This window comes from Panthera leo, chromosome A1 (assembly GCF_018350215.1).
Source record: "Panthera leo isolate Ple1 chromosome A1, P.leo_Ple1_pat1.1, whole genome shotgun sequence".
Taxonomy (NCBI): Eukaryota; Metazoa; Chordata; class Mammalia; order Carnivora; family Felidae; genus Panthera; species Panthera leo.
Window position 1 is genome coordinate 89,683,427 of NC_056679.1, and position 26,527 is coordinate 89,709,953.

General features: G+C 37.6%; 1 protein-coding gene across 2 annotated transcripts; it reads right to left on the reverse strand.

Moving 5' to 3' along the window:
* LOC122216059 (nuclear envelope pore membrane protein POM 121-like) lies at nt 1–25,496 on the reverse strand. Of its 2 annotated transcripts, none has more exons than XM_042932293.1 (2): nt 24,246–25,496; nt 1–174 (listed from the first exon to the last, which is right to left on the reverse strand). In XM_042932293.1, exons 1-2 carry the CDS (start codon nt 25,380–25,382, stop codon nt 127–129), a joined length of 1,185 nt encoding a protein of 394 aa, XP_042788227.1. In that variant the 5' UTR covers nt 25,383–25,496; the 3' UTR covers nt 1–126. The 2 variants fall into 2 exon arrangements, with proteins under 2 accessions (XP_042788227.1, XP_042788220.1); XM_042932286.1 differs by having other exon boundaries at nt 24,166–25,495.
* Between the last annotated feature and the right edge of the window lie 1,031 nt (nt 25,497–26,527).

The window sequence follows — 26,527 nt, forward strand, 5'->3', positions numbered from 1 at the left end:
TTAGCACTTTAGATGATTATCTTATTTAAGTATCAAAATGACCCTACATAGAATGTAATATTGCACTACAAGTACAGAGTACAGTATATGTACTCAGATTTGAGGGTCAGCTCATATGCAGATGAGTCATGATGTCACTGTCCTCAAGTTTGCTCTGGATATTAGCTCCATCATCTGTAAAAGAGAAAAAAATAATAGTAACAACATAAATAATAAAAAAGGGTATTAGACACAAAGCACTTGACATAGAGGAGGACTTATATAAGCACTCTGTAACTCTCACTTATGATTATCCTTATTTTATCTGTAAGTAAACAGAGGATTAGTAACTTACCCAACACACATGTGAGTCCACATTTGAATGACTGACCCTGACACAAGAACACAAAATCTTATCCATGGGAATGTACTTGGCCAACAGACTAAAAACTTATAGTGTCTTCACATAACCATGCCCTAATATAAAGGTGGTAAGGGGATTTATGTATCAACCTAAAAACCTTATACGTATCTACATTATCTTTCAAAAGTAAGGGCTAAAAAAGTCATAGATATAAAATAAGAGAACTTACTCCCATACAGCCTCACTTAAAGGAACTATTTAATAATAGTATCAGAAAGAACAAAAGTGAGCCTAGAGAACAGACTTAGAATACAGGAAAAAGGATCCCAGAAATGCATAATTATGTAATGTAATCAGTATCTTTACCCATTTAAAACACACATGTATAAAAATTGTTATTTTTTAATTAATGGGAACAGTTGATGGGTATTGGGACTGTGTTAGGATCCTTCAGAGGAGGATACAAATATGGAATAAATGAGACTTTTGTCAGCAAATTTACAGTTAAACTGATTTGGGTATGGGACTTCCACAGTGGCAGAGTGGGGTGGTCAGCAAAGCCTCTCCTCAAAAAGCAATGTTAGAGACACCAGAACCATAACAAGATGGTATAAACTTACTACTGTTCCCTGTGTCTCCCCTCTAATGGAACAAAACACCTCAGAAATTATGCAGATAGCAATGAAAAAGACTCTGAAGACTGGAAAAATGAAAGTGGACTAACTAGGAACAGGAGGAATGACATATGACAAATTCCTTGTGTGTGTTAATTTCTCATATATCCAGGACTTGGTGCCAGAACCAAGAACCTGGGTTCTAGAACCTAGAACCACCAATGGGCATATACAAAACGACAACAACAACAACAATAAAATCCTGCTGTCTCTGGCCAAAGAACAAGAATAGAGAAGCCCAACAGAGACTTCATGGAGAGATTCAACCCTCACTCTACAACTGAGTCATCAGCAAACAACCCCAACTGCCCATGACAGCAACAACAGCAGCAGCAGCAGCAGCAAAGCCCTTTGTCTCTTTGCCCTTTAACAGTGGCATAAGAAGACCTCAAAGAAATGGCTACTGACACCCTATCTTCAACAGGAGGTAGCTCAGGGATACCAGGCAACCCAGTGAACACTCACTGTCCCCACAGAGAGTACTAGCAGAATTAAGGAGAATTAAGAATAAAGCAGAACAGAATAACATTGCAAGTCTCTGGAATTAAACTGTCAAGCTCACAAAAATAGGTCAGAACATACAGGCTAAACTTAAACAGCAAAACTACCTGCTAAATAGAATATTGAAATAGGATAAAGAGTCTCTTAACAACGTAACCAAAACATTGAGGATATAACAGAAAAATCATTCCTCATACCAAGAACCAGTGAAATCACAATTTGAATAAAAGAGTTTGCTGACACCAAAACCAGAATGAGTAAGATGATGGAATGTTAAATATTTTAAAGCAGTCATCATAAATATGCATCAATAATAAATTACAAATTCTCTCTTGAAACAAATAAAAAAAGACTAAAATTTTAAGCAATAAAATAGAAGTTATTTTTAAAAGAAAAAAATGGGGGGGGGAGAACCAAGAAGAATTTTTTAAATTTAAATTTTAGTTAACATACAGTGCAATATTGGTTTCAGGAGTAGAATTTAGTGATCCATCACTTACTTACATACAACAGCCAGTGCTCATAACATGTGCACTCCTTAATACCCCTAACCCATCTAGTCCATCCCCCACCGACTTCCCTCCATCAACCCACAGTTTGGTCTGTGGTTTGTTTCTTGTGGTTTGTTTCCTTCTCTTCTCTTCCTCCCTGCCACCATCTCATATGTTCATCTGTTTTGTTCCTTAAATTCTACATATGAGTGAAAACATATGGTATTTGTCTTTCTCTGATGGACTTATTTTGCTTAGCATAATACGTTCTAGCTCCAACCATGTAATTACAAATGGCGAGATTTCATTCTTTTTGATAGTTGAGTAATATTCCATTGTGTGTGTACACACACACACCCCACTTCCTCTTTATTCATCAGTCAATGGACATTAGGACTCTCTCCACAGTTTGGTTATTGTTTGTAATGCTGCCATAAACGTTGCCTGTACCCCCTTCAAATCCATATTTTTGTATCCTTTGGGTAAATTCTGACTAGTACAATCGCTGAATTGTAGGGCAGTTCTACTTTTGGTGTTTTGAGGAACCTCCATACAGTTCTCCAGAAAGGCTGCACCAGTTTGCATTCCCACCAACAGCGCCAGAGGGTTCCTGTTTCTCTGCATCCTTGCCAACAGCTGTTGTTTCTATGTTTTTAACTTTAGCCGTTCTTACAGGTGTGAGGTGGTATCTAATCATGGTTTTGATTTGTATTTCCCTGATAAGAAGTGATGTTGAGCATCTTTTCATGTGTCTGTTAGCCATCTGGATGCCTTCTTTTGAAAACTGTCCATGTCTTCTGCCCATTTCATAGCTGGGTTGTTTGGTTTTGAGTTTGATAAGTTCTTCATAGATTACGGATACTAACCCTTGATCAGATATGTCATTTGCAAATATCTTCTCCCATTCCATAGGCTGCCTTTTAGTTTTGTTTTTGATTTTTGTTTGCCTTTGATTTTTTCCTTCACTGTGCAGAGCTTTTTATTTTGATGAAATACCAATAGTTCATGTTTACTTTTGTTTCCCTTGCCTTTGGTGACATGTCTAGTAAGAGGTTGCTCCAGCCAAGGCCAAACATGTTGCTGCCTGTATTCTCCTTTAGGATTTTGATGGTTTCCTGTCTTACATTTAGGTCTTTCATCCATTTTGAATTTATTTTTATGTATGGTGTAAGAAAGTGGTCCAGATTCATTCTTCTGCATGTCATGGCATCCATTTTCCCAGAAACATTTGTTGAAGAGACGGTCTTTTTTCCATTGGAGAGTCTTTCCTCTTTTGTCAAAGATTAGTTGACTATATAGTTCTGGGTCCATTTCTGGGTTTTCTATTCTGTTCCATTGATTAATGTGTCTGTTTGGGGGTCAATACCATACTGTTTTCATCATTAGAGTTTTTTTAGTATAGCTTGAATTCCAGAATCATGATGCCTCCAGTTTTTTTCTTTTTAAGGACTATTTTGGCTATATGGGTCTTTTGTGGTTAAATACAAATTTTAGGATTGTTTGTTCTAGCTGTGCAAAATATGCTGTTGGTATCTTGATAGGGATTGCATTAAATGTGTAGATTGCTTTGGGTAGTTTAGACATTTTAAAAATGTTTGTTCTTCCAATCCATGAGCATGGAACTTTTTCCATTTCTTTGTGTCTTCTTCAATTTCTTTCACAAGCATTCTATAATTTTCAGGTGTAGAGATCTTTTACATCTTTGGTTAGGTTTTTCTCTAGATGTCTTACAGTTTTGGGTGCAATTGTAAATGGGATTAATACCTTGATTTCTCTTTCTGTTGCTTCATTATTGGTATACACCAATTTCTGTACATTGATTTTATATCCTGCAACTTTCCTGAATTCATGTATCAGTACCAGAAATTTTTTGATGGAGTCTTTCAGGTTTTCCATGTAGAGTACATGTCTCCTGCAAATAGTGAAAGTTTTACTTCTTCTCTGTTGATTTGGATGCCTTTTATTTCTTTTTGTTTTCTGATTACTGAGGCTAATAGTAATGATGAGAGTGGATGTCTTTGTCTCATTCCTCAGTATAGGGAAAAAGGCTTTCAGTTTTTCCCCATTGAGGATTATATTAGATGTGGATCTTTCATATATGGCTTTTATGATGTTGAGGTATGTTCCATCTATCCATACTTTCTTGAGGGTTTTTATCAAGAAGGAATTCTGTATTTTGTCAAATGTTTTTTCTGTATCTATTGTCAGGACCATAGGATTCTTATCCTTTCTTTTATTAATGAGGTGTATCATGATTGATATATAAATATTGAAGCAGCCCTGTAGCCCACTTGATCGTGGTGAATAATTCTTTTAATATACTGTTGAAATTGATTGGCCAGCATCTTGTTGAGAATTTTTACATCCGTGTTCATTAGGGATATTGGCCCATAACTCTGCACTTTAGTGGGATCTTTGTCTGGTTTTGGAATCAAGGTAATGCTGGTTTCATAGAATGAGTTTGAAAGTTTACTTCCATTCTCTTCTTTTGGAACAGTTTGAGAACAATAGGTATTAACTCTACTTTAAATGTCTGGTGAAATGCCTCTGGGAAGCCATCTGGCCCAGGACTCTTGTTTGTTGGCAGATTTTTGATTACTGATTCAATTTACTTGCTGGTTATAGGTCTGTTCAAATTTTCTGTTTCTTCCTGTTTCAGTTTTGATAGTTTGTGAGTGTCTAGGAATTTGTACATTTCTTCCAGATTGCCCAATTTGTTAGCATATAATATTTCATAGTATTCTCTTATAATTGTTTGTATTTCTGTGGTATTGGTTGTGATCTGTCTTTTTTCACTCATTATTTTATCTATTTGTGTCCTTTTTATTTTCTTTTTTATATATCTGGCTAAGGGTTTATTAATTTTATCTATTCTTTCAAAGAACTAGCTCTTAGTTTCATTGATATGTTCTACTCGAGGTTTTTTGTTTGTTTGTTTCTATATCATTTATTTCTGCTCTAATCTTCATTATTTCCCCTCTTCTGCTGGCTTTAGGCTTTATTGCTTTTCCTTTTCTAGCTCCTTTAGGTGTAAGATTAGGTTGTATATTTGGGACCTTTCTTGCTTCTTGAGATAAGCCTGAATTGCAATGTACTTTCCTCTTAGGACTGTCTTTGCCTCATCCCAAAGGGTTTGGACTGTCGTGTTTTCATTTTCATTTGCTTCCATTCATTTATTTATTTATTCTTTAATTTTCTGGTTAACCCATTCATTCTTTAGTAGGATGTTCTTTAACCTCCATGTATTTGAGGGATTTCCAAATTTTTTCTCGTAGTTAACTTCAAGTTTCATAGTGTTGTGACCTGAAAATATGCATGGATGATCTTGATCTTTTTGTACTTGTTGAGTGCTGATTTGTGACCCAGTATATGATCTATTATGGAGAATGTTCCATTTGCACTTAAGAAGAATGTGTATTCTGCTGTTTTAGAATGAAATGTTCTGAATATATTTATTAAGTCCATCTGGTCCAGTGTGTTACTCAAAGCCATTATTTCCTTGTTGACTTTCTGCTTGGATGATCTGTCCATTGCTGTGAATGAGGTGTTGAAGTTCCCTATTATTATTGTGTTACTGTCAATAAGTTTCTTTGTGTTTGTTATTAATGATTTATATATTAGAGTGTTTTCAAGTTAGAGGCATAATTATTTATAATTCTTAAATCTTCTTGATAGATAGACCCCTTAATTATGACATAATGCCCTTCTTCATCTCTTGATACAGTCTTTGTTTTAAAATCTAGTTTATCTGCTATAAATGTGGCTACTCTGGCTTTCCTTTTAATGTCCATTAGCATGATAGATGGTTCTCCATCCCCTCACTTTCCATCTGCAGGTGTCTTTAGGTCTAAAATGAGGCTCTTGTAGGCAGCATATAAATGGATCCTGTTTTTGGTTTTTTTTAACCCATTCTGATACCTTATGTCTTTTGATTGGAACATTTAGTCCATTTACACTCAGAGTGATTATTGAAAAATATGAACATTGTGTTGTCTGTAGAACTGGTGTTTCTGGTGATATTCTCTGGTCCTTTCTAGTCATTGTTGCTTTTGGTCTTTTGTTTTGTTTTGTTTTTTCTCCACTGAAAGAGTCTCACTGTCTCACTTAAAATTTCTCGCAGGGCTGGATTACTGGTCATGAACTCCTTTAGTTTTGTTTGTCTCGGAAACTCTTTATCTCTCCTTCCATTCTGAATGACAGCCCTGCTGGATAAAGAATTCTTGGCTGCATGTTTTTCCCATTCAGCATGTTGAATATTTCCTGCCATTCCCTTGTGGCCTGCCAAGATTCTGTAGACAGATCTGCTGTGAACCGATCTCTCTTGCCTTGTAGGTAAGGTTTTTTTCCCCTTGTTTTCATGATTATTTCCTTGTCTGTGTATTTGTGAATTTGACTATGATATTCCTTGGTAATCGTCAGCTTTTGTTGAACTTAAAGGGAGTTGTCTGTGCTTCTGGATTTTGATGTCTGTGTCCTCCCCAGATTAGGAAAGTTTTCAGCTATAATTTGCTCACATACACCTTCTGCCCCTTTTTGTGTCTCTTCATTTTCTGGGACTCCTATGATATAATTGTTTTCCTCTTAATAAGTCACTGGGTTCTCTCTATGTCTTGTATTGTGGGTCTTTTGCCTTGTTTCCCACTCTTTTCAGCTTCATTATTTTCCATAATTTTATCTTCTGTGTCACTGATTTATTACTCTGCTTCATCCATCCTTGCCATCATGGCATCCATTGGAGATTGAATCTCAATTATACCATTTTTAACTTCAGCATGACTAGATTTTAGTTCTTCTATCTCTGCAGAAAGGGACTCTCTAGCATCTTCTATGCTTTTTTAAAGCCCAGCTAGTATCCTTGTAATCATGGTTTTAAATTCTAGTTCAGACATCTTACTTATATCTGTATTGATTAAATCCCTGGCTGTGAGTTCTACTGCCTGTTCTTTCTTTCTTTTTTTAAATTTTTTTACCATTTTATTTAATTTATTTTTTAAATTTACATCCAAGTTAGTTAGCATATAGTGCAGCAATGATTTCAGAAGTGTATTCCTTAATGTCCTTTACCCATTTAGCCCATCCCCCCTCCCACAACGTCTCCAGTAACCCTCAGTTTGTTCTCTTACGCTTTGTCCCCCTCCGTTTTTATATTATTTTTGCTTCCCTTCCATTATGTCTATCTGTTCTGCATCTTAAAGTCTTCATATGAGTGAAGTCTTATGATATTTGTCTTTCTCTGAATGATTAATTTCTCTTAGCATAATACCCTCCAGTTCCATCCATGTAGTTGTAAATGGCAAGATTTCATTCTTTTTGATTGCTGAGTAATACTCCATTGTATATATATACCACATCTTCTTTATCCATTCATCCATTGAGGGGCATTTGGGCTCTTTCCATACTTTGGCTATTGTGGATAGTGCTACTATAAACATTGGGGTGCATGTGCCCCTTCAAAACAACATACCTGTATCCCTTGGATAAATACCTAGTACTGTAATTGCTGGGCCATAGGGTAGTTCTATTTTTAATTTTTTTGAGGAAACTCCATACTGTTTTCCAGAGTGGCTGCACCAGCTAGCATTCCCACCAGCAGTGCAAAAGAGATCCTCTCTCTCTGCATCCTCGCCAACATCTGTTGTTGCCTGAGTTGTTAATGTTAGCCATTCTGACAGGTGTGAGGTGGCATCTCACTGTGGTTTTGATTTGTATTTCCCTGATGATGAGTGATGTTGAGCATTTTTTCATGTGTCCATTGGCCATCTGGATGTCTTCTTTGGAGAAGTGTCTATTCATGTCTTTTGCCCATCTCTTCACTGGATTATTTGTTTTTTGGGTGTTGAGTTTGATAAGTTCTTTATAGATTTTGGACACTAATCCTTTATCTGATATGTAGCTTGCAAATATCTTATCCCATTCTGTTGGTTGCCTTTTCATTTTGCTGATTGTTTCCTTTGCTGTGCAGAAGCTTTTTATTTTGATGAGGTCCCAGTAGTTCATGTTTGCTTTTGTTTCCCTTGCTTCCGGAGACGTGTTGACTAAGAAGTTGCTGCGGCCAAGGTCAAAGAGGTTTTTGCCTGCTTTCTCCTCGAGGATTTTGATGCCTTCCTGTCTTACATTGAGGTCTTTCATCCATTTTGAGTTTATTTTTGTGTATGGTGTAAGAAAGTGGTCCAGGTTCATTTTTCTGCAGGTTTCTGTCCAGTTTTCCCAGCACCAGTTGCTGAAGAGACTGTCTTTATTCCATTGGATATTCTTTCCTGCTTTGTCAAAGATTAGTTGGCCATACATTTGTGGGTCCATTTCTGGGTTCTCTATTCTGTTCCATTGATCTGAGTGTCTGTTCTTGTGCCAGTACCATACTGTCTTGATGATTACAGCTTTGTAACACAACTTGAAGTCTACTGTTCTTTCTTTTGGGATGAATTTCTCCATCTTGTTATTTTGTCCAGAAAAGAAAAGAAGAAGAAAAAAAATAAAGAAAAACAAGCAAACAAAAAACCGCCTAGATCCTGTATGTGTTTTGGTCTACTTGCTAAAGAAATCTAGATCCAAAAATAAAATAAAATAAAATATAAGAAAATAAAATAGGGGTGCCTGAGTGGTTAAGTAGGTTAAGCATCCTACTCTTAGTTTCAGCTCAGGTCATGATCTCACAGTTTTTTAGTTTGAGCCCCTCATCGAGCTCCATGCTGACAGTGCGGGGCCTGCTTGCGATTGTCACTCTCCCTCTCTTTCTCTGCCCCTCCCCTGTTCACACTCTGTCTTTGTCTCAAAATAAATAAACTTCAATATATATATATATATATATATATATATATATATATGCATATATATAACAAAATATAAAAAACAAGAAACAATAAAATTAAAAGAATATGTATATATATAAAATGTATAAATAAAAATAATAATAATAAAAAGAATTTAAAAAACAAGAAAATAAATGAAAAATAATAATAAAATAAAGAATAACGGTAAAACTGAAGTTAGATCATATTTTCCCTCGAGCCGAAACTTTGCAACACTACGATCTGTAGACTTGGTGCAAGGGAGTTGTTTGTGCTGGTCTTTGCCGGAAGGTCCTGCATCACTGACTCTCAGGCTGACGTGTGTCATGGAAACACTTCCAGGATGCAGGGGGTGGGACTTGATGTTAAAGACTTCAGCCTCCACTAGATGGCGCTGTGCTTCCCTCTGAAGCCTGATGTTGCTGGGATTGGGGAGTAGATGGAAGATGGCATCACATCACCCTTTAATCCCATAGGAGGGGAACTCACCTCTGTTCAGGTGGCCCTAACAGAAAAGCGTCCTAGGCTTTTGTCAAATCCCTGTCCTTAACCTGTCTGTACCTGGCAGTTGGCACACCCAGCACCACAGTTCTCCTGTGTTTTATCTCTGGCTGGTGACTGTGATTCAAAACCCCAAGTCTTAAAGGGCCAGGCCTGGAGAGCAGACCTGCTCTCTTCCTCTGCCCTTCACTGGCCTGTCCCAGAAAAGTAGTCACATGGCACGCTCACAGTGGCTGGAATATATTGTGGCACACAGTGAAAAGCTGTGATCAGGTTATTTGCAGTCTCTGTGTGCCTCTGTTCCAGAAAAGCAGTCACACAAGGCAAGCCAAGTGGCTGGAGTCTACTGCAGTGAACAGCAAAAAGCTGCAACCAGTATGTCTACCATCTGCAGGTGCTACCATAGCAATTCCCTGCTATTGAATGGCCACTCAATGGCTCCCAACAGGACTGTTGTCCTTGAAGAGACAAAACCAAAAACAAACAAAAGCCCTCTTCCAAATATACACCGGGAAAGGAAGCAATATCTCTTAGTGCGACCCAGGGGATCCACACACCATGGAGTCTTGTGTGAATCCTACAAGTCATTCCTTCCCCACCACTCTCTCCCTCTCTTCCTGACCATTCTCCGTGAAAATGTTTCCCTTCCCGCTGTGGTACTGAGACTTTCCTCTCCCTCAATTAATAGCTCTGAACCTCACATCTGCCATGTTCTCCCACTCCAATTGTACAGATTATTTTCTTAATCCTTCGATTGATTTCCTAGTTGTTAAAAATAATTTGATGATGATCTAGCTGTGTTGGAAGGACAAGGCAAGCTCAGCATAACCCCCACTATTCTGCCATTTTAACTTCTCCAAAACCTTAAGTGGAAATTATACAACTGAAATAAAATAACTAACGTTTAAAAACTTGCTAGATAGACTCAATAGTAAGTGAAGATGACAGAGGACAGAATCAATGAAAACAAGTGAGTAGAATTTACCCAATCTGAGTAAAGAGAACACAGTAGACCAAAAAAGGGGGGAAGAGTGGGTGAAAGATCCTCGGGAACTTAAAGGACTAAATAAAAAGGAGGTCTACCATTCATAGAATTTATACTATCAGAGCCCCAGAAGAAGGAGAGGACAACGTGTGGAAATAAACATGTATTGGAAGAAATAATGGCTGAAAGTCCCAAATTTGGCAAAAGACATAATTCTACAGATTCAAGAAGCTGAACAATTCCCAAAAAGGATAACAAGAAAAGAAAAATCCATGCCGAGACACAGCAAAACTAAACTTCTGAAAACTAACAAGGAAACAATTTTATTTGTTCTTTTAATGTTTATTTATTTTGAGAGAGAGTGAGCATGAGCAGGGGAGGGGCTGAGAGAGAGAGAGGGAGGGAGGTATGGAGGGAGGGAGGGGGAGAGAGAGAGAGAGAGAGAGAGAGAGAGAGAGAGAATCCTAAGCAGGCTCCATGCTCACAGTCCAACTTGGGGCTTGATGCAGGGCTTGATTTCACCACTTCGAGATCATGACCTGAACAGAAATCTAGTCGGATGCTAAACTGGCTAAGCCCCCCAGGTGCCCCAAAAAGGGAAACAACTTTAAAACAGCCAGAAAGAAGCAAGATATTGCATTGAAGAGAGCACCCATTTGAACGACAACAGATTTCTCATCTAAAACAATGGAGGCTAAAAAGAAAAGACACATCTTTCAGGCGTTGAAAGCAGAGAACTGTCAATTTTGAATCCCATGTCCTTCCTTCAAGAGTGAATAAGAAATAATGATATCCTAAGACAAGGAAAACTAAGAGAATTTATTGCTAACAGACCTAGTCTTAAATACCAGCTAAAGGAAGATCTCCAAATAGAAAGAAAATGATAAAACTGGAAGTAAATATAATACACAATCCTTCAGTTCATGAGTTTCTTTAATCATATTTTATGGTTGAAGCAAAAGTTATAACACCATGTGATGTGGTACTTAAAGTATATAGTGGAAATAATTATATTTTTTAAAGTGGAAGGGTAAAGGTAGGTAAAGTTTCTACATTTCACTTGAAGTGATAAGACATCAACACCAGTAGGCTGTGATTACATATATGTATGATTATAACTAGAACAACTACTATGAAAACTACACAAAAAGTAATATGCTGGAGAACACTATAAATCAGTCAAAATGGAACTCTAAAAATGTTCAGCTAACTTACAGGATAGAAGGAAAAAGTAGCAGAAGAACGAGAAATATAGGAAACAGACAACAAATAATAAAAGGACAGAACCATGCCCGAATATACCAATAATTACTTTAAATGTCTATGGTCTGAATACACAAATTGAAAGACAGAGTTTGGCAGACCTAAACGTAGTTTGCCTGCAAAAACTCACCTCAAACATAATGACATACCTATGCTGGAAAGGAAAAGGACAAAGCATGCAAACATTATTTTTTTAATCAGAAAGGGATATATTAACATCAGATAAAGTAGACTTTGGTGCAAAGAAAGTAAGTAGGGATAAATAGGGACATTACGTAACAACAAACGGACCTATCCACCAAGAAGATACAGCAATCCTAAAGGTGTATGTACCAAACAATAAAGCTTCAAAACACATGAAGCATGGGGCGCCTGGGTGGCTCAGTCGGTTAAGCATCTGACTTGGGCTCAGGTTGAGTTCAAGCCCTGCATCAGATTCTGTGCTGACAGCTCAGAGCCTGGAGCCTACTTCGAATTCTGTGTCTCCCTCTCTCTCTGACCCTCCCCCACTCACACTCTGTCACTCTCTCAAAATAAATAAACATTTAAATTTTTTTTTTAAAAAAAACAAACTACATGAAGCAAAAAACTGAAAGCACCAAAAGAATAGACAAATTCACAAGTATAGTTGGGGGTTTCAGTCCTCATTTATCAATTGATAAAATTAAACAGAAAATCAGCAAAATAGAAGAATTCAGCAATGATATAAAGAAAAAGAACTTGATGGACGTTTGTAAAATACTCCAAAAATAGTAAAATACACATTCTTTTCTGACATCCATAGAACAATTATCAAGATAACACTTAAGGAGGACCATAAAATAAACCTTAACAAATTTAAAAGAGTAGAAATCATAGAGAAGGTTCTCTGACCATACTAGCATAAAGCTAGAAATAAATTACAGAAAGTGAACAAAAAAATCTTCAAATATTTGGAAATTAGATGACATACTTCTAAATAATTCATGAGTCAAAGAGAAAGTCCCACAGGAAAAATATATATATTATGTATTGAATGTAAATGAAAGCACAACTTATCACAATTTGTGGGATGTAGCCAAAGCAGTGCTGAGAGAGGCACTTATAGCAACAAATGCTTACTTTAGAAAACAGAATTCACTAAGTACCTGGGTGGCTCAGTCAGTTGGGCGTTTGACTTTGGCTCAGGTCATAATCTCACCATTCATGGGTTTGAGCCCCACATCGGGCTCTGTGTTGACAGCTCACAGCCTGGAGCCTGCTTTGGATTCTGTGTCTCCCTCTCTCTCTGACCCTCCCCTGCTCACACTCTGTCTCTCTGTCTCTCTCTCTCTCTCTCTTAAAAACAAACAAACATTAAAAAAAAACAGAACTCAATAGAACTCAATAATCTAAGTTCCTACCTCCAGAAATTAGAAAAAAATAAAAATAAATACCAAGAAAGCAGAAGGAAAGAATTATTAAAGACAAAAGCAGCAGCCAATGAAATTGAAACAGGAAAATAGAGAAAATTAAGCAAAACCCCACTTTTCTGAAAAAAATAAAATCAACAAACTATAGAGAAGAGATGGTTAGTAGAGGGGAAGTGGGTGGGGAGATGGATGAAATTGGTAAAGGGGATTAAGAGTATACACCTTGATGAGCACTGAGTAGTATATAGAATTGTTGAATCGCTATACTGTACACCTGAAACAAATGTAACATTGTATGTTAACTACATTGGAATTAAAACTTAAAAACATTTAAAAACCCAACAAACAAACAAATAAGCAAGCAAAAAAAAACCCTATAAATGAATTCAGAGAGATTTGACATCTTTATTATGTTGAGATTTTTGGTCCTTTCATGTGGTAGGTCTCTCCAAGAATTTAGATCATCTTTTATTTCTTCCATTTGCATTTTTTATTTTTATCTCACAGATCCTGTGCATATCTTGTTTGATTTATACCTCAGTATTTCGTTTTCTCTAAAGAAATTGTAAGTGTGTTATCGTGGCTTTGATTTTAGTTTCTACCTATTCACCATTAGTATATAGAAATGAAATTCATTTTTGTGTATTGATCTTGTATCCTGAGAGCAGGTCAAGCTCAATAATTTGCTTCAGGAGGATTTATTTTGTAGATTTTCCTGGGATTTTCTATACAGACCATCATGCCATTTGGAAATGGAGTTTTATTTTTTCCTTTTCAGTGAATATCTCTTATATTGCAAATATCTTCTCCAATTCCATAGGTTGTCTTTTAGTTTTGTTGTTTCCTTTGCTGGGCAGAAACTTCTTTATTTTGATGTAATACCAATATTTTATTTTTGCTTTTATTTCCTTTGCTTCAAGAGATTTATCTAGAAAGATGTCACTATGGCTGATGTCAGAGAAATTACTGCCTGTGCTCTCATCTGGGATCTTTATGATTTCTCGTCTCACATTTAAATTCTGAATCTATTCTGAGTTTATTTTTGTGTATGATGTAAAAAAAAAAGTGGTCCAATTTCATTCTTTTGGATGTAGCTGTCCAGTTTTCCAAACACATTTTGTTAAAGAGAATGTCTTTTTCCCATTGAATAGTCTTGTCTCCTTTGTTGAAGATTAATTGACCATATAATTACAGGTTTATTTCTGGGCTTACTATTCTGTTCCATTGATCTATGTTTCTATTTTTGTGCCAGTACCATACTGTCTTGATTACTGTAGCTTTGTAATATAACTTGAAGTGTGGAATTGTGATGCTTCCTGTTTTCTTTTTTCTTTTTCTTTTTTTTCAAAGATTGCTTTGGTATTTGGGGTCTTTTGTGGTTCCATACAAGTTTTAGGATTGTTTGTTCTAGTTCTGTGAAAAATCCCATTTGTATTTTGATAGGGGTTGCATTAAATGTGTAGATTGCTTTGGGTAGTATAGACATTTTAATAATATTCATTCTTCCAATTCATGAGCATGGAATTACTTTCCATTTCTTTGTGTCATCTTCAATTTCAATTTCACCCCTTTGGTTAAATTTATTCCTAAGTATCTTATTACTTTTAGTGCTACTGTAAATGGGATTGCTTTCTTAATTTCTCTTCTGCTGCTTCATTATTGGCATATAGAAATGCAGTGGATTTCTGTACATTAATTTTGTATCCTGTGACCTTGATTAATTCATTTATCAGTTCTAGTAGATTTTGGAGTTTTCTGTATATATAGTATCAGGTCATCTGCAAATAGTGAAAGTTTTACTTCATCCTTACCAATTTGGACACCTTTTATTCCTTTCTCTTGTCTGATTGCTGTGGTTAGGACTTCTAAGTACTACGCTGGATAACTGGTGAGAGTGGACAGCCCCATCTTGTTCCTGACCGTGGAGGAAAAGCTCTCAATTTTTCACCTTTGTCTATGGTGTTAGCTATGGGTTTTTCATAAAAGGCCTTTATTATGTTGAGGTATGTTGCCTCTAAATACTTTGTTGAGGGTTTTGTCATGAGTGTATCTTATGCTTTTTCAAATGCTTTTTCTGCAGTTAAGGAAGTGATCGTATGGTTTTGTCCTTTCTCTTATTAATGTGATGTATTACATTGATTGATTTGAAAATATTAAAACACACTAGCATCCCAGAAATAAATCCCACTTGATCATGGTGAATTTTTAAAAATATATTGTTGGGTTCAGTTTAATATAATTTTGAGGATTTTTACATTTATGTTCATTAGAGATATTGGCCTGTGGTTCTCTTTTTGTGTAGTATCTTTATCTGGTTTTGGAATCAGGGTAATGTTGGCCTCATAGAATGAATTTGGAAGTGATCTTTTCTCTTCTATATTTTGGAAAAGATTATCTTGCTGGTAATCTGTCTAATCAGATTTTCTATTTCTTCCTGACTCAGTTCTGGTAGTTTATTTCTTTCTACAAATTTATCTATTTCTTCTAGGTTGTCCAGTTTGTTGGCATATATTTTTTCATAAAATTTTCTTAAAATCCTTTGTATTTCTGTGGTGTTGGTTGTTATTTCTCCTCTTTAATTTCTGGGTTTTTTTATTTGAGTCCTCTCTCTCTCTCTCTCTCTCACTCTGCCTCCCTCCCTCCTTCCCTTTCTCTTTTGATGAGTCTGGGTAGAAGCTATTAATTTTGTTGATCTTTTCAGAGAACAAGCTGTTGGTTTCATTGATTATTTATGCTCTAATCTTTATGATTTCCCTTTTGCTGGCTTTAGGCTTTGTTTGTTGTTCTTTTTATAGTTCCATTAGGTGTAAGTTTAGATTTTTTATTTCACATTTGTCTTGCTTCTTGAGGCAGGCCTGTATTGCTATTAATTTCCCTCTTAGAACCACTTTTGCTGTATCCCAGGGGTTTTGGACTACTATGTTTTCATTTTCATTTGTCTGCATGTATTTTTTGATTTCCTCTTTCATCTCTTCACTGAACTATTCATTGTTTAGTAGCATGTTATTTAAAATGACTCCAAATATTTGTGCTCTTTCCAAAATTTTTTTTGTGGTTGATTTCTAATTTCATTGCATTGTGGTCAGAAAAGATGCATGGTATAATTTGATCTTTTTGAAATTGTTGAGACTTGTTTTGTGACTAATATGTCATCTATTCTGGAGAATGTTTTGTGTGCTGGTGAAAAGAATGTGTATTGTGCTGTTATAGGATGAAATGCTCTGAATATATCTATTAAATCTGTATGGTCTACTGTGTCATTCAAAGCCACCATTTCTTGGTTGATTTTCTGTCTGAATGATCTGTCCATCAATGTAAGTGGGGTATCCCCTACTATTATTGTGTTACTATCAGTTAGTTCCCTTATATTTGTCATTAACCATTTTATGTGTTTGGGTGCTGACATGTTGGGTGCATACATACTTACAATTGTTATGCCTTCTCTTTGGATTGTCTCCTTAATGATTATATAGTGTCCGTCTTTATCTCTTGTTACTGTCTTTGTTTTAAAGTCAATTTTTTCTCATATAAGTATTGCTACCCCTGCTTTTCTTTTCACATCCATTTGCATGATAAATGCTTCTGCATCCCTTCACTTTCAATATGCATGTGTTGTTAGGGTCTTACATGAGTCTCTTGTAGGCAACATATAGATGGCTCTTTTTTTTTTTTTTTTATCCAGTCTATCACCCTATGTCTCTTGATTGGAGCATTTAGTACATTTACATTAAAAACAATTATAATAGGTATGTACTTACTGCCATCTTGTTATTTGTTTTGTGTTTCTTTTTGTGGATTTTCTCTGTTCCTTTCTTTCCATGCTGTCTTCTCTCACCATAAGTTTGCTGTCTTTAGTGACATACCTGGATGACTTTCTCTTCATTTTTTGCATATCTACTACTGGTTTTTGATTTGTGGTTACCATTAAGTGTGTATAACATCTTCTGCACACAGCAGTCTATCTTAAGTTGATGGTCACTTAAGTTTGAACCCATTCTTTACTCTTCTTCCCACGTTTTAGGTATATGGTGTCATAGTTTATGTCCTTTTATTTTGTGAGTCCCTTGACTGATATCCTTATTTTTACTCCTTTTATACTTCTTATTTTTCTAATTCTTACTCATGGCCTTTCCTTTATACTCAGAGTCCCCTTTAACATCCCTTTGTTGAGGGTTTTATCAAGAATGGATGCTGTATTTTGTCAAATGCTTTTTGACATATGTTTGCATCTATTGAGAGGATCATATGGTTCTTATCCTTTCATTTATTAATGTGGTATATCACATTGATTGATTTGTGAATATTGAACCAAACTTACAGCCAAGGAATAAGTCTCAGTTGATTGTGGTGAATGATTCCTTTAATGTACTGTTGGATTTAATGTGTAGTAACTTGTTATGAGTTTTTGCATCCGTGTTCATCATGAATATTGGCCTATAATTCTCTTTTTTAGTGGGGTCTTTGGTTTTGGAATCAAGGTAATTATGGCCTTGTAGAATGAGTTTGGAAGTTTTCCTGCCATTTCTATTTTTTAGAACAGTTTCAGAAGAATACATTTTAACTCTTTTTTTTAATGTTTCATAGAAGTCCCCTAGGAAGCCATTCGGCCCTGTAATTTTTTTTGTTAGGAGATTTTTGATTTCTGATTCAATTTCTTTGCTGGTTATCAGTCTGTTTAAATTTTGTTTCTTTCTGTTTCAGTTTTGGTGGTTTATATGTTCCTAGGAATTTATCCACTTCTTCCAGATTGCCCAATTTGATGACATAGAATTTTTCATAATATTCTCTTATAATTGTATTTCTGTTGGTTATGATTTCTCCTCTCTCATTAATGGTTTTATTATTTGGGTCCTTTCTCTTTTCTTTTTGATAAAGCTGGGGTTACCAATTTTATTAAGTCAAGGAACCAGCTCCTAGTCTCATTGATCTGTTCTACTTGTTTTATTATTATTATTATTATTATTATTATTATTATTATTATTATCTTCTATATCATTTATTTTCAGCGAGGATCTGAGGGATTCTCAGATCACACCATCTGCTCCCAGCCCTCTCCCTGCCTTATCCACTGGATCCACTGTAGTGCCTGCCAGATTCAACACCAGCCAGGGTGTGGACCTCTAGAACTCCAGTCTTTGAGCTCTGCTAGTTGTAAAAACTCAAATAATCAGTCCCTCTCCTTTTCCCAGTAAATAGCCTTGGGGAAGTGTTTTCTTTGTGCAATCTCCTTTGTGCTGCTCTCTCTCCTCTGTGATCAGGGCTCCCTCTCCTCTGCAGCACCTGAGATCCTTTTGTTCCTCAAATCACATCTCTGCACCTCCTATCTTCCATGATGTAGTCTCTTCTCTCCCACTAATTGTGCAGTCTGCTCTCTCAGTCCTCAGATCTATTTGTTGGGTGTTCAGAATGATTTGATACTCATTTAGCTGTGTTTGAGGGACAAGGTAAGCATAGGGTCCTCCTACTACTCCATCATCTTAGCTCTTATCATGAAGAAACTGATTTAAAAGGCATAAGTTTACAAAATAATAATCAACCTGGGCTTATAACATATAAAGATGCAATAGTCTCTCAGAGAGGAAAAATAATATATCTATGTTGGAGCAAAGTTTACGTTATTTACTGGAAATAAATTAGTATTAATCAATTAATTCATATTAATCTGAGATATACTTCCTTTACATTTTATTTTGATATAATTTTATGTTTGCCAGCAAATTTGGGGGAAGGTACAGGGAGTTTGTATGTACCCTTTAGTCAATTTCCCCCAATCACAATACCTGTATAACTATAGAACAACATAAAAACAAGAAAAATTACATTGGTACAATCTACAAAGTTTACTCATTTTTCATTATTTTACATGTGTTTATGTGTGTGTATTTCTATGCAATTCAATTACAATGTCTATGCAGATTTGTGTAACCACCACAATCAATATGCAGAACTAATCTATCACCAAAAGCCTTCCTTGTGACATCTCTTCATAGCCATATATATCCACCCCATGCCTAACCTTTGTCAACTACTAATCTATTCTCTATTTCCATACTTTTATTATTTCAAGAATGTTACATAAATGGAATCATATGCTGTGTAACCTTTGGAGACTGACTTTATTCACTCATCATAATTCTCTTGAGATCCATCTAAATTGCGTATATCAATAGTTCATTTTTTTTAACATTTATTTATTTTTGAGAGACAGAGTGATCAGGGAGGGGCGGAGAGAAAGGGGAGACACTTAACTGACTGAGCCACCCAGGTGTTCCTCGTTTATTTTTATTGCTGAATAGTATTTCATAGAATGATGTACATAGTTGTTTAACCATTCACCCATTGAAGGACTTTTGGGTAGTTTACAGTTTTGAGATATCAGGTATAAGGCTGCTATAAACATTGGTGAACATGTTTTCTCATGGAAATAAGTTTTCATTTCTTTGTGATAAATGGCCATGAGTACAACTCAGACAAATGGTAAGTCCACTTTTGGTTTTCAAAGGAACTGCCAAACTGTTTTCTAGAGTGGCTGTATCATTTTGCATTTTGACTATCAATGTATGAATGACCTAGCATCTTCACCAGCACTTGATATCATCACTACTTATTTTAGCCATTCTCATAGGCATGTAGTAATAGCTCATTGTGGTTTTAATTTGCATTTGCCTACCAGCTAATGATGTTAAATATCTTTTCATGTATTTATTTGTCATCTGCATGTAAGGAGGTAGATATTTGAAAATTTAAGATGCATATTGTAATTCTTAGAGAAACCACTATGAAAATAACTCAAAAATAGTAAAAATAAAGGGGGAAGAGAGGAGATTAAAATTATACACTAAAAAAATCTATTTAGCACAAAGGTAGTAAAGGAGCAACAGAGAAGCAAAAAACAAAAAACAAAAACCACACGTGAGACAAATAGAAAATAAGTAGCAAAATGTAAAAAGTAAACCCAACCTTGGCAATAATTACAATAAATGTGAATAGATTAAAAAGTACAAATAAAAGAACAGAGACTGGATTTTAAATAGCAAGACCCATTATATGCTGGGCTATAAGAGATACAGCTTGGATTCAAGTATAAAAACAAATTCAAATTAAAAGAATGGAAAAATATATTAATCGTAAACAGTATCCATAAGAGCTGGATTAACTGTAACAATATTTGGCAAAGCTAACTTTAAGTCTAAAAATATTACAAAAGAGAAAGAGGGACATTTCATAATGATAAAATGATCAATAATCAGGAAGCTGTCACAATTTAAAACTTCTGTGCAGCTAACAACAGAGCTCCAACATCCACACAGCCAAAACTTACAGAATTGAAATGTAAAACAGACAATAAGACAATTATAGTTGAGTATTTTAAGCCTCCATTTTCAATAGCTGATAGAAAAATTAGACAGGAAAACAGCAAGAATAAAAAGACATTTTTTAAAATTTTTTAACGTTTATTTATTTTTGAGAGATAGAGACAGAGCGTGAGGGGGAGAGGGACAGAGGGACAGAGAGGGAGACAGAATTGGAAGCAGGCTCCAGGCTCTGAGCTGTCAGCACAGAGACTCCAGGTTCTGAGCTGTCAGCACAGAGACGACACGGGGCTCGAACTCACGAACCATGAGCTGAAGTCAGACACTCAACCAACTGAGCCACCCAGGCTCCCCTAAAAGACTTATTTTTAAGTTTTGGACAACACTATCCAACAACTCAACTTGACATTGATTGAACACTCTGCCCCCAAACAGTAGAATATACGTTTTTTTAAGTACCTATGGAACATTTTCCAAAATAGAGCATATGGTTGGCCATAAAAAATGCCCCAACAAATTTAAAAGGATTGAAATCATTAAATGTAGGTTTAAGATCACAGTGGAATAAAATTATAAATCAAAACCAGAAAGAAATGTGCAAAAATCCCCAAATATTTGGAAATTAAAGAACATACTTCTAAACTTAGGGTAAAAGAAAAAAATCATAATAGAAATTAGAACATATATTGAACTGAATGTCATCCAAACATAGTTTCAACATTATTCTAATGCTATTAAAAAGGCAAATTTATAGCTTAAAATGCCTAAATTACAGAAGAGAAAGGTCTCAAATCCCTAATCTTCCACCTTAAGAAACTTCTAAGAGAAGAGCAAACTAAACCCAAAGGAAGCAGAAAGAATTAAATAATAAAGATTAGAACCTAAATTAACAACAAAAATAGAAAACAGCAATAAAAACCACAAAAAATCAACACAATTAACAACGTTTAGACACACTGACCAAAAAGAAAGCAAGAATGAGAATGGGAGACATTTAGGTGGAGATACAGAGTAAAGTCACTAAGAAAATTAGAAATTGAAGAGAGGGTATCATTTTCTACCTTACAAATATTAAGATTATAAGGAAATACAATGGACAATTTTATGCCAACACATTAGACAACTTACATGAAATGGGCAGATTCCCAGAAAGACACCAGTTACTGAAACTGATTCAAGAAGAATTAGAAAACCTTAGTAGGCCTACAGCAAGATATTGAATTAGTAATTTTTAAATCTTCCCATAGAAACCCAGGCCCAGATGGCTCCATTGGTAAATCCTCCCAAACATTTCAAGAAGAAATTATACCAATCCTTCTACAAATTCTTCCAGATATATAGGAGGGAACCCTTCCAGCTCATTCTATGTGAGCAATATTACTCTGATATCAAAGCCAGACAAAAAGAGCACAAGAAAATAAAATTTCAGACCAATATCTCTCATGGATACTCAAACACAGAATACTCAGACACAAAAGTACTCAACAAAACATAACCAAACTGTACACCAAAAAGAGTGAGATTCACTGTTTGCAAATTAAAATCAACTAGATTGTTAGACTGTTAGGGGAACCTGAAATGGAATGCAGACTGTGAGAAATGAATCTAAGTGTGATACAAATGAATCACATAACCTCACTTAAAGGAAGCTGAAAGGATCTGAACCAAGTGATTCTTACAAGAAGTGTTTTGGGGGCACCTGGGTGGCTCAGTCGGTTAAGTGTCTGACTTCAGCTCAGGTCACGATCTCATGGTTGGTGGGTTCAAGCCCCGCATGCTGACAGGTATGAGCCTGGAACCTGCTTCAGATTCTGTGTCTCCCCCTCTCTCTCTGCCCCTTCCCTGCTCACACTCTGTCTCTCCCTCAAAAATAAATAATAAAAAAACATTAAAAAATTTTTATAAAACAGCACAATAATAATTGCTGTAGTCAAGATCCACTGATGATGCAAAGTTCAAGGATAAACAGAATTTTTTTGTAGCATCAAAGTATGATTTCCCCCCTCAAATATTTATGACACAGGGAAAAATAATTATCCAATGGAGAACTCTGGTATACATCACCTTAACCAGGTGATCAAGGCTAATATTTCCCATAGTAAGATATATGGATATTATGTACCCTTGAGGTGACGTGCTGAGAAGGGTACATCACCTAAGATTTTTCTTCAAAATCCTAACCTCAATGTTCTTATGAGAAAAAAGAGAAATCCAGACTGAGGGAAATTCTACAAAATACCTAACCAGTACTCTTCAGACATATCAAGGTTACACATGATATTAAGACAGAGAGATGGTCAGTTGGGAGGAGACTCAGGAGACATGACAACTAAATCAAATTTGAGATTCTGGACTGATACTGGGACAGAAAGAAAACTTTACTAGAAAAACTAGGAAAATCCAATTAAAGTCTGAAGTTTAGCTAATAGCATCATATCAGTGTCAGTTTCCTGGTTTCAACCATTGTTCTGTAAGATATTAACATTAGGAGAAGCTCAGTGAAGACTAGATGGGGATTCTCTGTAACTTTGTAACTGTCCTGTAAGTCTACAGTTGCATCCAATTTAAAAATTTTTAAAAAGACTAAGTTGTCACAGCCATTTCATAACATACAGTAGGCATGATCAAGCCCAGAGTGATGTCGGGTGAGCCTGTGAGACACAAAAGAGGGAAAAGGCTGGTGCACGGGTTGCCACCTCATGGTCTCAAATACAAAAATCAGGAGTCAGTGTCTAGAGGCATAAAGTGGTGCTGCTTTCCCATCAGCTGAGCCACAGAAAACCTGACACAGTTAAGACCAGCTACTTGTACGAGTCAATTTTTCCTCCATTATGTTCAAAGAGAAAAGACATGGAACATTTGGCATAACAAAAAATCACATATGTATTCGATATATATTATTATATGATACATATTGTATATTTTGTATATATTACACATATTATATACATTTTATATGTACAAGAATTATTATATATATCACCTATTATATATATCACCTATATATACATATATTACATATGTATATAATGTATGCATATATTTTATATTGTATATTCTATTATGTATAATAATTATATATTATACATTATACATATGTAGCATGTTAAATATACATATTATACATATGCATTACATATACATTATGTACATTACAGATAGTAAATTATGTAATATATATAATACATCTAACAATACACATAATACATATTATATACATATATATTATATATGACTATATAAAACATATATAACATATAAACATATATGACTATATATGTGTGTGACATATACAACTTTGTTCATTTATTGAATGTTTATGTGGTACCAAGTGTTCATATGTAGAAAGAGAAAGACTGAAGGCTGTCTTGCCTGCTCCTGCCTAGAGAAAAACTGGTCCAAATCTTGTTCTTCGGTTGCAGGGATCACTGGGTGGGCCGGCCTAACAAGCTCCAGCCACCCAATTTCTAGGGACACATCAGGCAGAAAGACAATGGGAATGAAACATTGTCTCTATGGAGACAGCTACCTGATGGGGGTAGTTGGCCCACAGGCACAGTGCCCTGGGCATAGCAGAACTTTGATGGTTTCCTACAATGCTCCTCCAAAGAACCAGTGAGGCCCTGCACAAAGTACTGGGGAATAAACCCTGGTGGACCAGGGAAAGGAGGACCCCTTTCTTATAGCCAAGCCAAGTAAGGCAAAGGTTTAGAGAGAACCAAGAAAAACAGCCCATGGAGGTGCCCCTCCATCCAACTATGGGAAGGCCACTGGGCCTGGGGAGTTCTGCATCTGCCAGAAGTCTTCTGCTGTGAATTAGTGCTGGGAGCTGGAGGAGGGAGTGCCTGCCACAGGCGGGTATGGACAAACAGGAAAGCTGAGGGGCGCTACAGTTGGAGATGGCCTCAGTCTTACCCTTCCAAGGCCTTGTTGATCCACTGGATCGCAGCTCTCTTCTCTAAGTCAAGGTCTTCAGCAGTGACTCGATAACCCACCTGGGGTGGTGGGAGCAGGATCAGTGGGTCATGTCGCCTAGAGGACAACAGCAGAGGAATCTTGCGCTTCCGGGGCCTGGAGCTGTCAGGTAGAGGTGAGCGATCCCTCAAACTTTGCTTCTGCCCAGAAGGTGCATCTGCAACATTTTCATGCTTGATCTTCCTTTGTGGTTCTACTGAGGCTGAAGAGCTAGAATGATAGCTTTCCTCACTGGCTTTCTTTGCGGCCACTTGGGGCTGGTATGAGGCTGGGCTTCGGATCCCAGCTGTGCCTGGGAAGCTCCTCGGCAGCGGTGGGAACCCTCGAGTGGAGCTGTAAGAACTGGTGATGGCATTGCGTTTGCTGCATGAGCTCAAAAAGCAGGTGTGGGATTTCCTAATCAGGCTGTCTTCTAAGCTGGTAGAACAGAAGTCTCTCTTCAGAGGCCCCGGCCTGGGCACAAAGGAAGAGAGGACTCCATTGACCATCAGGCGCCTAAATGCTGACTGCATGCTCCCACTGCACTCGGCATCCCCTCTCAGATCATCCTGCCTCTTGGGGACTGGGTACCCTTCTCCAGGCTTTGCCAGCTCTTCCCTGCTCTCAACCAGGGAGGTCAGGTCTTTCTCTTCTTTGGCTTTCGCTTGACCATTCTCTTCGAGGGCCCTCATCAAGGTCTCCCTTACACAAGGATTTGGGAGGTGACTAGACAGCGAAGACCACATACAGAGGACTGTCTCCTTCAGAGCCAAACGCAGCGTCAGCTTGCCCTTAGCAGATGCCATCTTCAGGATCACTGAAGTGCAGAACATCTTGGACCTGTAGGCAGACAGCACAGGCTTCGGATGGCGGGTGTGGGGCACTGAGGAAAAGACCCCCAGAAATAAACACCGGGCCTGCTGGATTGGATACTGCCGCAGATGGACTATGGCAAACCGCCGACGGTACCGACGACGACGGGGTGAAGCCACAAGATTCTCGCATGACGGCCTGCGAGTTAGGTCCAGGGTCGGGGCCGCCGAGTGAACTCGGCAAGTCGGAGGAACACTGCGGGCTGGGTGTGCGGGCCCGAGGCTCTCAAGCGTCTCGGGCGGGTCCCCGCCTACCAGAGAAGGGGACAGCGGCCGAGGGCGGGGCCGGCTCAGGTAACTGCCCATGAGGAGCACTTCTGCAAGGTCGGGTCCTTCAAATGGAGTCAGTGGCTCAGGTTTCCGTTAGCTGCCAAAGGGGCCAGGCAAAGCGCACACTGTTGGGTGTCCCGCCTATGACGCGTCCTTGGAACGTGTGAACAAAGAAAGGGGCGCGCGAGTACTGCAGGAGGGATGGGCGCGCGCACCCAGGTCGCTTCCCAACCCCTGCTTCTCATCGAAGGCACGAAATAGACCAGCTTATTGCGGGCACAGCCGCCCTTCATCAGCCAGGCCCCAGTTCCTTTGGGGGTGGGGAAGGTGCAACACCATGGTTCCCAGAACCCAGGAACGGCTCCAGGCTCAGGAGTGCTCCCTCCAATCCAGAGATTCAGAGTCAACACCAGGGTCTACCTGTGCTTACTCTAGCCCCCCATACCCAGAGGTCAAACCACTCAGAATCTGTGGTGCCTAGATCCTAAGGGATGGTACAACCACCTGAGTGTTCAGGAGGCGGGAGGACCCCAGGAGGGAACTGGCTAGGCGTGGGACACCAGAGTGGAGTCCCTAACCTACCCTCTTCCCTTTCCCTAGAACCTGACTTTCCAGCTACTCCTTCTTGTCTCTCCTTCCCCTTTCCTGGGAAGTAAGGATTCTAGACACATTTTATAAAATCAGAACTTGTAGGGGCACCTGACTGGCTCAGGTCATGATTTCACAGTTCCTGGGTTCAAGCCCCACCACTGGCTTTGTGCTGACAGCTCAGAGCCTAGAGCCTGCTTCGGATTCTGTCGCCCTCTCTCTCTGCTGCTCCCCCGCTCATGCTCTGTCTCTCGAAAATAAATAGACGTTAAAAAAATTTTTTGTTATGGGACACCTGGGTGGCTCAGTCGGTTGAGCCTCCAACTTCGGCTCAGGTCATGATCTCACAGTTTGTGGGTTGGAGCCCCACATCAGGCTCTGTGCTGACCGCTTGCTCAGAGCCTGGAGGCTGCTTCACATTCTGTGTCTCCAACTCTCTCTGCTCCTCCCCCGCTCACGCTTTGTCTCACTCTGTTTCTCAAAAATAAATAAATGTAAAAAAAATTTTTTTTTAATTTTTTGTTAAAAAAAAAATCAGAGGCACCTTGTTGGCTCAGTTGGTTAAGCATCTGACCTCACCTCAGGTCATGATC